This window comes from Molothrus ater, chromosome 4 (assembly GCF_012460135.2).
Source record: "Molothrus ater isolate BHLD 08-10-18 breed brown headed cowbird chromosome 4, BPBGC_Mater_1.1, whole genome shotgun sequence".
Taxonomy (NCBI): domain Eukaryota; kingdom Metazoa; phylum Chordata; class Aves; order Passeriformes; family Icteridae; genus Molothrus; species Molothrus ater.
The window spans coordinates 27,626,603-27,640,368 of record NC_050481.2 but is presented as its reverse complement, the minus strand read 5'-3'; the positions used below and the strand labels follow the sequence as shown (position 1 = coordinate 27,640,368).

At 37.2% G+C, this 13,766-nt stretch overlaps 1 protein-coding gene across 1 annotated transcript in view; it reads right to left on the bottom strand.

The window, feature by feature from the left end:
* Positions 1–13,766, bottom strand: part of CENPE (centromere protein E) — a 42,477-nt gene that overhangs the window by 9,663 nt on the left and 19,048 nt on the right. Inside the window, 12 exon segments of the mRNA XM_054514573.1 lie at positions 60–260; positions 4,309–4,539; positions 5,316–5,474; positions 5,587–5,871; positions 6,766–6,975; positions 7,502–7,732; positions 8,511–8,669; positions 8,782–9,066; positions 9,620–9,829; positions 10,328–10,486; positions 10,632–10,943; positions 11,760–12,074. Coding sequence (XP_054370548.1) covers positions 60–260; positions 4,309–4,539; positions 5,316–5,474; positions 5,587–5,871; positions 6,766–6,975; positions 7,502–7,732; positions 8,511–8,669; positions 8,782–9,066; positions 9,620–9,829; positions 10,328–10,486; positions 10,632–10,943; positions 11,760–12,074 — 2,757 coding nt within the window.

Here is a 13,766-nt window from a genome sequence, read left to right as displayed (position 1 = left end):
AAGTACCACTTGAGATGAGAAGTTATTCATAACTCAAGTATGCAAATTGCAACACTCACCATCTCAGAATTTCTTTGCAATTCTGTCTTGAGCTGGTCCTGCTCAGACCTGGCATCCTGAAGAAGTTTTTGTAGCTCATCTTTTTCTCGATTAACTGATGAGATTTGTTCTTTAAGTTGTAAATAGTGATTAGTTCTTTCAGTTAATAACCGGTCCTTCTCACATGAGACACTATTTAACGTCTCAGTTAACTGTTGGATCTACAGTGAACAGTGGAGAAAAATGCAAATAACAATTTGGTGGTTGTGGTCTTTATACACCCTATGAAGTAGTAAAATCAGTTGTGTCAAATACAAAAATCAGAATTCTTAATTACTAAAATTCATACTAGCAGAAAAAAAAAAGTTGAAAAATAATTCTGGTGTTCTAATCACATAGAAAAAAATTTACAAGGAAGAGGAACAGCATGACACCCAAAAAGTTAACATCAGTCAACTTTGGTTTTCTCAAAGTTCAAGTGGAATCAAAGGAAAAGGCAACCTATGTCTATATAAGAAAATTAAAATAAATAGAAGATGAGCACAAAAGACGGACAATATCTTTATACTGCCTCAACTGGAGAGTAATATTTGCTAAACTGAAGCAATCCTCAATTATACTTTTTGATCTACAAAAGAAAAAATTGATGGGTGAAAAGCTGCAAAGTAAACACTATGAAAAGCATGAGTAGGCCAGAACTAAGTGCAAGACTTTCAAACATTGTCTGGCATTCAGAAAGTGTGCAAAGCACCAACTATTCAAAACCCAGTTAAGTCCACACTGTCTACCACAGTGCTTTTTAAAAACGGTGGAAGGCATGTTCAATTACTGATAATTATATTAAAAATGCACACATACGATAAATTCAAGTTCATTCTAAAACTGGACCAACCCAATGGGGTACGAGGCTGAGAGCAGTGGACAATGTTATTCCTAAAAATCAATAAAGAAACGTAGACAAAATCCTTGTCCCATGGTTCATGTATGATTACCAACCATAAAGCTGATGGGCTGAGAATAAAAATCAAAGAGTTTGTGCAAATGATTAGCATATGAGTAATAAAACATCAGAATACAAAATAGTGACTAAAGAGCAAAACTCCTCACCTCGTTTGTCAGGCTGTCCTTCAAAATCTCTGTCTGCCTCTGAACCTTTAACAAGTGTTCTTCCCTTTCTTTACAAGTCTCTACCATGTGCTGAAGCTCATCCTTCTCCTTGTTAAGTGAAGTGATTCTCTCAAGCTGCTCACTCATTGCCCTTTCAGTTTGCTGCTTTTCTGCCAGGAGGTCACCATACTCAGATGAGACACGAGTCAGGCTTTCAGTGACATCAGTGAGCTGGAAAGAACAAATCCAAAGCAGGATTGGTATTTGTAATCACCTCTTGCACAGGCAAAAATAACTTGATGCTTTGGAGAAAATACAACCAGTAACATTATATGTTCCTAAGGTTTCTTGTCCCAGCAATGAAGTTTAGATTGAAGAGTGTTGTACATATGGGTTGCTGTAAATGGATTGTTTTAGGGAAAATAATACCCCCAGTTGCTTCTTGCTGTAGTAAGCCAAAATTTTGCTTAAGAGCCAGCCAAATGTCAGTGCTACTGTCTCAGTGGAAGGCAAAAGTAAAATGTGGGAAAACATGCAAGACATTCTAAATCCATAAAAATGCCTCAGTTGCTCTATCCATAGTAGAAAGGAGACATTTCTATATATTAAATTGAAGTCTACCATCCACACTGGCTTCGGACATGAAAACAAAAAGTGGAGAACCAATTGATAATAGAGTAAATAAATTAATTAAAGCAGGACCTAAGCTCTCCTAAAGTTGCTCAAGGATCTTCAGAATGAGATAGCTAAATGACATTACTGGAATGCATAAAATTTAAGACTAGGAAAATGGAGAGAAGTTAAAGGGCATTGTTGATTCTAAATAATATTCATTCATTTAGCACCAAGACATCTTCAGTTATAAATACTGGGTTTCCTTTAGTACATCTACTGGAGCCCTACAAACTGGAGTTTGCAGTAGACATGGAGTACCAAACCCAGCAGAACTTGTAATTTTCTTGACAAAACTGCTTCTGACCTTCTGCTGCAGCTCATCAGTTTTTTCCTTCAGTGCCTCTTGCACCTTTGAGAGCTGGTTTTCTTTCTCTGAAATACTTCCTTTCAGCTCCACAATCTTCTCCTGATGCTGTGCGAGAGATTCACGAGTACATCTCAACTCCTCCTGCATCTCTGAGTTCTTTGGACACAATTAAAGTACATTAACACATTGACACCTGAACCACACTTGCAAAAAATCAAAGAAATCTACTAGAGCTGCTCTCCTATGGGAAGAGAGCTACATTTATTACCTTGCTAATTGTCTCCTGTAGCATTTCTCTTAGCTGGTCTCTCTCATTCTGGAGATTTTCCAGTTGCATTTTAAATTCATCATCATCTCTTTCAGTCTGGATGCTGATTTCCTGGGAGTCATGTGGTTTTGGAATAACATCTGTTCTCTCCATTTTTTCAGTTCCCCTTGATATTCACTGGCCTTTGCTTCCTCCATTTCATGCAATTTCTGTTGTGCCTGGCTCAGCTCTTCTCTCAGAAGCAATAACTCTTGCTCCATAGATTGTCCTTGAATCGGTGGTATCTATTTTGTAAGAGATTCAAATAAACATATTCAGAATGCAGCTTTAGGAAAAACGTATCTGACACCTTTGACAGGTTGATTATGTACAACAGACAGCAACACTGCTTTAGACAGATTAGTACTTCTTTTAGAATATTACAGTTTGACCAAAGTCCATATCCAATTTAAGGTTCTTGAATAAAATAAGAGACATGTGAAAATAAAACTTGAAGCAAAAATTTCTTTTAGAAGTTATCAGAAGTAGTATTTCACTGTCATAGTTTAAGCATAGGGGGAATATCAGCAACAAAAAAGCCCAACAACAAACCTCTCCCATCTTAAAACTAGAGACCTTATCCCTATTTGTAGTCTCAAAAGTATAACATGCTAGGTCGGCCCAGAAAATTATTTACTTGAAATTTGTCCACAGCCTCTTCAATATTAAAATAAATGCACATACAATACTTTTCTTTTGAAGTTTACATTATATATATATATATGTGTGTGTGCCTGTGTTTGTATATATATACACACCCACCCTGCCCACAAATGTACAATCAGCACACGCAGTTATACAAAGTGTTGGTTGCTATGTCCCTTCCATTGAAAAAGGACAAAGTCAGTTCTAGCTATGCTTTAAAAAGGCAGAATTACTCTACAGATGAGCAGAATTTAGCTTCAGCTTACTTGATTATAAGAACTATATCCATGTGCATGGAAATCAAGTCAATACTTTACCGACAAAAACATCTGTCACATTCTGGTACTAGATGTCCATTCATAAATATATGGGGAGTTATATCTTAAGTGAACAATAAATTTGCTCTTTAATGGTCTGCAGCTTTTACAAGATATTTCACTCAAGCAAAAGTTTAAATAAGCAAGCTTCCCATTACAGCTTTAGCATAATTACCCAAGTTCCTTCCCCAAACTCCTCTGTTTTCAAAAGTAAACTGTCCAGCTTCTCCTGCAATGAACGGTTCTCTTGTGTAAGGAAAATGATTTGTTCCTTTTGCACCTGAAGCTGATCACTTTCTCTACAGGTATTACTTTCTGATTTTTCCTCAGCAAGCTGATCTCTCTCTGATGTGATGATTTTCATTTCTTCTGTCATTTCTGAGATCTATTAAAAAATATGCAAAGACAGCGTTTTCATCAATTCAATATAAAATTAAATGCCAAAGTTTGCTTGATTCACTCTCCTACAGTGTTCTTAACTTTAAACCAGTACAACCAAAGAAGAACAACTTCCAAACCAAACCTGTTATTCAAAGAGCATGCAAAGCACTAAGGATTCAAAACCCTGTTTGGTTCATGCTGTCTACACAGTGCCTTTTAAAAAGGTGGAGTATGCGTTCAATTACTGATTATTGTACTGAATAGGCACTCAGGCAAATTCACATCCATTCCAAAGAAGGACCAATGCAATGGGTTACAAGGCTGAGACAAGTTGAGCATGTTATTGCTAAATATCAGGAGAAAACAAACTTAGAGAAAATCCTTTGCCCATGGTTCACGTTTGCTTGCCAACACAAAGATGATCCTCTCAGAATTAAGAATTAAATAGGATTTAAGTGGAGCAAGAATTTGGCACACCATTGAGAAAACATCAGAATACAAAATAGTGACTAAACAGCAAAACTCCTCACCTTGTTTGTCAGGCTGTCCTTCAAAATCTCTGCCTGCCTCTGAACCTTTAACAAGTGTTCTTCCCTTTCTTTACAAGTCTCTACCATGTGCTGAAGCTCATCCTTCTCCTTGTTAAGTGAAGTGATTCTCTCAAGCTGCTCACTCATTGCCCTTTCAGTTTGCTGCTTTTCTGCCAGGAGGTCACCATACTCAGATGAGACACGAGTCAGGCTTTCAGTGACTTCAGTGAGCTGGAAAGAACAAATCCAAAGCAGGATTGGTATTTGTAATCACCTCTTGCACAGGCAAAAATAACTTGATGCTTTGGAGAAAATACAACCAGTAACGTTATATGTTCCTAAGGTTTCTTGTCCCAGCAATGAAGTTTAGATTGAAGAGTGTTGTTGGATCATCCTTCAGAAGCAGTGTCTGTACATATGGGTTGTTGTAAATGGATTGTTTTAATCCCCAGTGGTTTCCAGCTATAGTAAGCCAAAAAACAAAAAATACCCAATTTTGCTTAAGAGCCAATCAAATGTCAGTGCTACTGTCTCAGTGGAAGGCAAAAGTAAAATGTGGGAAAACATGCAAGACATTCTAAATCCATAAAAATGCCTCAGTTGCTCTATCCATAGTAGAAAGGAGACATTTCTATATATTAAATTGAAGCCTACCATCCACACTGGCTTCGGACATGAAAACAAAAAGTGGAGAACCAATTGATAATAGAGTAGATAAATTAAAGCATGACCTAAGCTCTCCTAAAGTTGCTCAAGATCTTCAGAATGAGATAGCTAAATGACATTACTGGAATGCATAAAATTTAAGACTAGGAAAATGGAGAGAAGTTAAAGTGCATTGTTGATTCTAAATAATATTCATTCATTTAGCACCAAGACATCTTCAGTTATAAATACTGGGTTTCCTTTAGTACATCTACTGGAGCCCTACAAACTGGAGTTTGCAGTAGACATGGAGTACCAAACCCAGCAGAACTTGTAATTTTCTTGACAAAACTGCTTCTGACCTTCTGCTGCAGCTCATCAGTTTTTTCCTTCAGTGCCTCTTGCACCTTTGAGAGCTGGTTTTCTTTCTCTGAAATACTTCCTTTCAGCTCCACAATCTTCTCCTGATGCTGTGCGAGAGATTCACGAGTACATCTCAACTCCTCCTGCATCTCTGAGTTCTTTGGACACAATTAAAGTACATTAACACATTGACACCTGAACCACACTTGCAAAAAATCAAAGAAATCTACTAGAGCTGCTCTCCTATGGGAAGAGAGCTACTTTTATTACCTTGCTAATTGTCTCCTGTAGCATTTCTCTTAGCTGGTCTCTCTCATTCTGGAGATTTTCCAGTTGCATTTTAAATTCATCATCATCTCTTTCAGTCTGGATGCTGATTTCCTGGGAGTCATGTGGTTTTGGAATAACATCTGTTCTCTCCATTTTTTCAGTTTCCCCTTGATATTCACTGGCCTTTGCTTCCTCCATTTCATGCAATTTCTGTTGTGCCTGGCTCAGCTCTTCTCTCAGAAGCAATAACTCTTGCTCCATAGATTGTCCTTGAATCGGTGGTATCTATTTTGTAAGAGGTTCAAATAAACATATTCAGAATGCAGCTTTAGGAAAAACGTATTTGACACCTTTGACAGGTTGATTATGTACAACAGACAGCAACACTGCTTTAGACAGATTAGTACTTCTTTTAGAATATTACAGTTTGACCAAAGTCCATATCCAATTTAAGGTTCTTGAATAAAATAAGAGACATGTGAAAATAAAACTTGAAGCAAAAATTTCTTTTAGAAGTTATCAGAAGTAGTATTTCACTGTCATAGTTTAAGCATAGGGGGAATATCAGCAACAAAAAAGCCCAACAACAAACCTCTCCCATCTTAAAACTAGAGACCTTATCCTTATTCGTAGTCTCAAAAGTATAACATGCTAGGTTGGCCCAGAAAATTATTTACTTGAAATTTGTCCACAGCCTCTTCAATATTAAAATAAATGCACATACAATACTTTTCTTTTGAAGTTTACATTATATATATATGTGTGTGTGTGCCTGTGTTTGTATATATATATACACACCCACCCTGCCCACAAATGTACAAAATCAGCACACGCAGTTATACAAAGTGTTGGTTGCTATGTCCCTTCCACTGAAAAAGGACAAAGTCAGTTCTAGCTATGCTTTAAAAAGGCAGAATTACTCTACAGATGAGCAGATTTTAGCTTCAGCTTACTTGATTATAAGAACTATATCCATGTGCATGGAAATCAAGTCAATACTTTACTGACAAAAACATCTGTCACATTCTGGTACTAGATGTCCATTCATAAATATATGGGGAGTTATATCTTAAGTGAACAATAAATTTGCTCTTTAATGGTCTGCAGCTTTTACAAGATATTTCACTCAAGCAAAAGTTTAAATAAGCAAGCTTCCCATTACAGCTTTAGCATAATTACCCAAGTTCCTTCCCCAAACTCCTCTGTTTTCAAAAGTAAACTGTCCAGCTTCTCCTGCAATGAACGGTTCTCTTGTGTAAGGAAAATGATTTGTTCCTTTTGCACCTGAAGCTGATCACTTTCTCTACAGGTATTACTTTCTGATTTTTCCTCAGCAAGCTGATCTCTCTCTGATGTGATGATTTTCATTTCTTCTGTCATTTCTGAGATCTATTAAAAAATATGCAAAGACAGCGTTTTCATCAATTCAATATAAAATTAAATGCCAAAGTTTGCTTGATTCACTCTCCTACAGTGTTCTTAACTTTAAACCAGTACAACCAAAGAAGAACAACTTCCAAACCAAACCTGTTATTCAAAGAGCATGCAAAGCACTAAGGATTCAAAACCCTGTTTGGTTCATGCTGTCTACACAGTGCCTTTTAAAAAGGTGGAGTATGCGTTCAATTACTGATTATTGTACTGAATAGGCACTCAGGCAAATTCACATCCATTCCAAAGAAGGACCAATGCAATGGGTTACAAGGCTGAGACAAGTTGAGCATGTTATTGCTAAATATCAGGAGAAAACAAACTTAGAGAAAATCCTTTGCCCATGGTTCACGTTTGCTTGCCAACACAAAGATGATCCTCTCAGAATTAAGAATTAAATAGGATTTAAGTGGAGCAAGAATTTGGCACACCATTGAGAAAACATCAGAATACAAAATAGTGACTAAACAGCAAAACTCCTCACCTTGTTTGTCAGGCTGTCCTTCAAAATCTCTGCCTGCCTCTGAACCTTTAACAAGTGTTCTTCCCTTTCTTTACAAGTCTCTACCATGTGCTGAAGCTCATCCTTCTCCTTGTTAAGTGAAGTGATTCTCTCAAGCTGCTCACTCATTGCCCTTTCAGTTTGCTGCTTTTCTGCCAGGAGGTCACCATACTCAGATGAGACACGAGTCAGGCTTTCAGTGACTTCAGTGAGCTGGAAAGAACAAATCCAAAGCAGGATTGGTATTTGTAATCACCTCTTGCACAGGCAAAAATAACTTGATGCTTTGGAGAAAATACAACCAGTAACGTTATATGTTCCTAAGGTTTCTTGTCCCAGCAATGAAGTTTAGATTGAAGAGTGTTGTTGGATCATCCTTCAGAAGCAGTGTCTGTACATATGGGTTGTTGTAAATTGATTGTTTTAATCCCCAGTGGTTTCCAGCTATAGTAAGCCAAAAACAAAAAAATACCCAATTTTGCTTAAGAGCCATCAAATGTCAGTGCTTCTGTCTCAGTGGAAGGCAAAAGTAAAATGTGGGAAAACATGCAAGACATTCTAAATCCATAAAAATGCCTCAGTTGCTCTATCCATAGTAGAAAGGAGACATTTCTATATATTAAATTGAAGCCTACCATCCACACTGGCTTCAGACATGAAAACAAAAAGTGGAGAACCAATTGATAATAGAGTAAATAAATTAATAAGCAGGACCTAAGCTCTCCTAAAGTTGCTCACAGATTTTCAGAATGAGATCGCTAAATGACATTACTGGAATGCATAAAATTTAAGACTAGGAAAATGGAGAGAAGTTAAAGTGCATTGTTGATTCTAAATAATATTCATTCATTTAGCACCAAGACATCTTCAGTTATAAATACTGGGTTTCCTTTAGTACATCTACTGGAGCCCTACAAACTGGAGTTTGCAGTAGACATGGAGTACCAAACCCAGCAGAACTTGTAATTTTCTTGACAAAACTGCTTCTGACCTTCTGCTGCAGCTCATCAGTTTTTTCCTTCAGTGCATCTTGCACCTTTGAGAGCTGGTTTTCTTTCTCTGAAATACTTCCTTTCAGCTCCACAATCTTCTCCTGATGCTGTGCGAGAGATTCACGAGTACATCTCAACTCCTCCTGCATCTCTGAGTTCTTTGGACACAATTAAAGTACATTAACACATTGACACCTGAACCACACTTGCAAAAAATCAAAGAAATCTACTAGAGCTGCTCTCCTATGGGAAGAGAGCTACTTTTATTACCTTGCTAATTGTCTCCTGTAGCATTTCTCTTAGCTGGTCTCTCTCATTCTGGAGATTTTCCAGTTGCATTTTAAATTCATCATCATCTCTTTCAGTCTGGATGCTGATTTCCTGGGAGTCATGTGGTTTTGGAATAACATCTGTTCTCTCCATTTTTTCAGTTTCCCCTTGATATTCACTGGCCTTTGCTTCCTCCATTTCATGCAATTTCTGTTGTGCCTGGCTCAGCTCTTCTCTCAGAAGCAATAACTCTTGCTCCATAGATTGTCCTTGAATCGGTGGTATCTATTTTGTAAGAGATTCAAATAAACATATTCAGAATGCAGCTTTAGGAAAAACGTATCTGACACCTTTGACAGGTTGATTATGTACAACAATCAGAATCATTGCTATAAAAGCACACACAGAGAAGTGCAATCAGCACATCCAATTACAATTACAAGAAGTGATCTGTGCAATATCCCTTTCAGTGTCAGTAAAAAAGCAAGTTCTACCTTTGCTTTAGAAGAGCTATTCCACCCTTTTCAAATGAGTTTTTAGCTTCATCTACTTAATTATAGAACATTCCTGTGCAGAACCGTACATATCATTACTATCGTGTATCAAGTTAATGTTCTATTTATAGTCATTCTCCTACTGGATGTCCATATATGTACATATATACATATTTATGTCAACGATATGGGTGGCCTATATCTCAAGTAAACCATAATAAACTTGGAGTTTAATGTGGTGCAGTAAAGTACCACGACCATTTTCTGCTGTGTGTTTTGCAATTATTTCACTCAAGCAAAAGTTTAAATAAGCAAGCTTCCCATTACAGCTTTAGCATAATTACCCAAGTTCTTTCCCCAAACTTCTCTGTTTTCAAAAGTAAACTGTCCAGCTTCTCCTGCAATGAACGGTTCTCTTGTGTAAGGAAAATGATTTGATCCTTTTGCACCTGAAGCTGATCACTTTCTCTACAGGTATTACTTTCTGATTTTTCCTCAGCAAGCTGATCTCTCTCTGATGTGATGATTTTCATTTCTTCTGTCATTTCTGAGATCTATTAAAAAAATATGCAAAGACAGCGTTTTCATCAATTCAATATAAAATTAAATGCCAAAGTTTTGTTTGATTCACTCTCCTACAGTATATATTGTAACAGGGTTCTGTGATACATTGGGATGGGATCTGATTGCCATCGACAATCCTGGCTTGCAGTTCTCATTGGGATTGTTATAAATAATGAAATTTCTATTTTAAATATGAATCAGCCTCATTTCTACACTTAAGTAACTCTCATCTCCTCTTCCATTTCCTATCCAATGCCACCACTCAAATCCACAACCATTGGGCACACAAGTTAAGCAAGTTAATTTGATGTACATTACCCCTTGAAGCTCTACAGAAACAGCAGCAGCTGGTCAAGACTTGGATTAGGCAGTACTCTTTTCCTGCCCACTTGCTATCAAGAGCCCAGAAAGTTTTTAAGAAAGAGAGATGCAGAAGAGACTAGAAGCAGATTAACTGAGCTTGTTTTAATTATTGCATAAAGTTTTACCTGTATTTGGAGTTCTTTAATGGTTTTCCCTAGTGCCTCTTCCACACTCAGAATCTGAGATTCTTTTTCAGAAATACTTTGTTCCAACTTCTTGACAGTTTTTTGGGATTCCTTCAGAGAATTTTGTGTATTTCTCAGATCTTCATGTGCCAAGATGTTCTTTAGAATACAAGAGAGAAAATCCACAAAGAAAATACATGTATTTTGTAATATTAGTAAGCATTCCTTGATTAAAAATAACCACACAAACTCCCACTCCTATATTCTCCTAAATATTAATACAGTTTAAAAGTCCTTCTCCTACCATTGAAACAGTGTCCTTTATATCCTCTCTGAGTTGCTCTGTTTCAGCTCGGAGAAGCTCTTCTTTTTGCTTCAGGTCACCTCTTTCCTGGGTTAGAGCTTTTATTTCTTCCTGGCATTCTGTAAGCTGCTGCAAGACTGCCTGGATCTCCAAATCTTTGGCCTCCAGTCTCGCTGCACTAATCCTTTCCTTCTCTTTTAATTGTTCCAGTTCGTTTAACTTCTGCTGAGTCCGAACAAGATTTTCTCTTAGCTCAAGAAGTTGTTTTTGCCCTGCTTCTTTTTCTTCCAGTTCTTTCATTTTGCTAGAGAGCTTTAGTTTGCAAAGGAAAAGGACAGACGCATTGTAATGCAGAGCTCCATTATATGTACATGTTCTCACAGTACATATAATGAGCTTTTATGAGCTTAGAAAGGAAGAAAGATGCTAGCTAGCAAGGTCATAATTTCTCTGTAAGTCATTACTTATACTCTTGCCCACAATAAATAAGCATTTGTTTATGGAACTTTCCTGTGATGGCTCCTTAGTAGCAGAAGTCTTACTAAAACATACACATCAAACTGTAGCATAGCTTAGGAATTATCAAAACCATAGTTGGAATATGACAACCAAAGCAGTGCCCAAAGCTTTGTCAAAAATATGTATGGTTCACTTCCCTTTCTTTAAAATTTTTTTGTATTTCTTTTTCTATTCTGGCCAAATGGTCAATTTCTGTTGCTACTCTCTCTGGTTTGAAAGAACTCAGGTTCTAAAAGGTCTCCAGTTCCCAATGAGGAAACTTTGTTTCTATGCTTTTATATAGAGTAGGTGAGAGCAGCATTGATAGAAAAAAACTTACATAATAAAGGTATTACTTAAGAATGGAAAAAGAAGAATTAAAAGGTCAATTACAGAAGAATCTAGAGCAATTATATTTCTTTTCCTACAAGAGGAGTCCATTGAACTGACTAAGCCTTCAATATAGTCCTGGCACAGAGTAAGTAGCACCCACTCATGCCAGAGGAAGCCAGTGATCATGTCATTTATACCTTTCAGAGTATTTCTCCAAAAACGTTTTATACAGTTTTTTTAGCACTATGAATTAATTCCTCAAGTCTCATATGTAAAAAGGAGCAAGCTGACACTGACCTCTAATTTCACTTCCTCCAAAATTGTTTTAGACTCTTGTGCTTCTTTAGATAGGCATTCTATTTGGAGCTTCATTTGTTCATTAGTTTCTGATGCAGCGACGTATTTTTGTTCTATTTCTTCATGGAGCTGTTTAAGTGCTACATATTCGTCATCAGACTTTGTATATTTCAATTGCAAATCTGTGAGATTGTCTTGTGATTTTTCAATTTCTTCAGACATATGTTTAAGTCTCATTTCATTATCAGCTACTTCAGAAAGCAGCTTTTCATTTTCCAATTTTAATAAGCGTAACTCCTCACATTTTTCAACAATCTGCCAACAGAAAACAATATTAATATATAGCGGTTTCTAAATCAGTATTTGTCAGAAGTAAATGATAAAAACCAGGTACATGTGAAGATGTAGGAAATAAAGTACAGGCAAACATACACAATACATTGGGTTTTGCTCTGTTGGGAGAGAGCTGTCTAGCAAAGAATCCTTAAAAGAGAAGGATTCCCAAGTCCTGAAATCTCTCTTCTAACTCTTTAGATGTTCTTCAATACTTCCTATTTCCTATGTTTGAGCCAAGACTGGACTCCTAAACTGAATTTTTACATTTATCAATACTTTCTTGATGATACTGATGCCTTGGACTGGCTACCTAGAACAGAGGCAAGACAGAGTTAGAGAATAAAGTAGGTATTTATTAAAGGCCTTTGAAGGATTCACCTTGGGCAGTGCAAAGGACTGGCAGAGGCTACACCCAAGATGAACAACAGTCACAAGTTTTCTCAGACAGATAGAAGTTTGGTCTGTTTGCATATCAGAGGTTAATTGTCCAACTATAGCTTCAGGTAAGTCACATTCCCCTGGTTTGCCTTTCCCTCCCCTCCCTGATTCACTTTTGTTTATATTTTCCAGGGCCTGAGGTAAATGGTGTGACCTTGGTTCCCAAGCCCAGAAGGATTGTTCAGTCTGACCAAAATGTGAAGAAAGCTAACTAGTGTTTCATATAGAGTTCAGGGTTATACACTAATGCAGTACAGAATCTGAACAATATAAACGCTAAAACCTTAAGGCATCAACAGAGAGAAAATTGTTAACATTTAATTACATTTTGTTGATTAGTGGGAGTAGACAAAGCATTAATGAGTTTGTAGATTACTTGCCCTGAATAATTTTCACTGTGCAAGCGGTTCTTAGAACAAAGAAAGCTAGAAAGTGTTTGCACACCAACCCTTTAAACCTTTAAAACCTTTACAGCATAGTCTACTAATCCCTTACCTGTTAGGAAATAAAAAAGTTTCCTAACAAGTTTTCCAGAATTTGCAAGGTACATCTCTAACTTCTCAAGCAGAATTTCTGCTAAGAGATCTTGACATTTTCTCTTTGCCCAGTTACACACACACACAAAAAACAAACAAAAAAAAACCAAAAAAAAAAAAAAACAAAAAAAACCAAATCAGTCCTAAAATAGTGCCCAGGATAACACCATTATATTTCTACATTCAGTTGTCAGTGGTGACCACAGCAAATAGACATGCAAAGGTTGGACTAGAAAATAATGCATAATTATAGTAGTCAGTGACTAAACATATTACAGAATCACAGAATTTCTAGGTTGGAAGAGACCTTTAAGATCATCGTGTCCAAGCCATGTTCTAACACCTCAACTAGATCATGGCACCAAGTGCCACATCCAGTCTTTTTTTAAACACATCGAGGGATGGTGACTCCACCACATCCCTGGGTAGATGATTCCAGTATTTGACCACTCTTTCTGTGAAAAACTTCCTCCTTAATTCTACCCTGTATCTCCCTTGGTGCAGCTTGAGACTGTGTCCTCTTGTTCTCTCTGTTGTTGCCCAGACAAAGAGACCGACCCCCAGCTCACCACAGTCACCCTTCAGGGAGTGCAGAGAGTGATAAGGTCACCCCTGAGTCTCCTTTTCTCCAGGCTAAACACCCCCAGCTCCCTCAGTCGTTCCTCACAGGGTTTGTGTTCCAAGCCCCTCTCCAGCC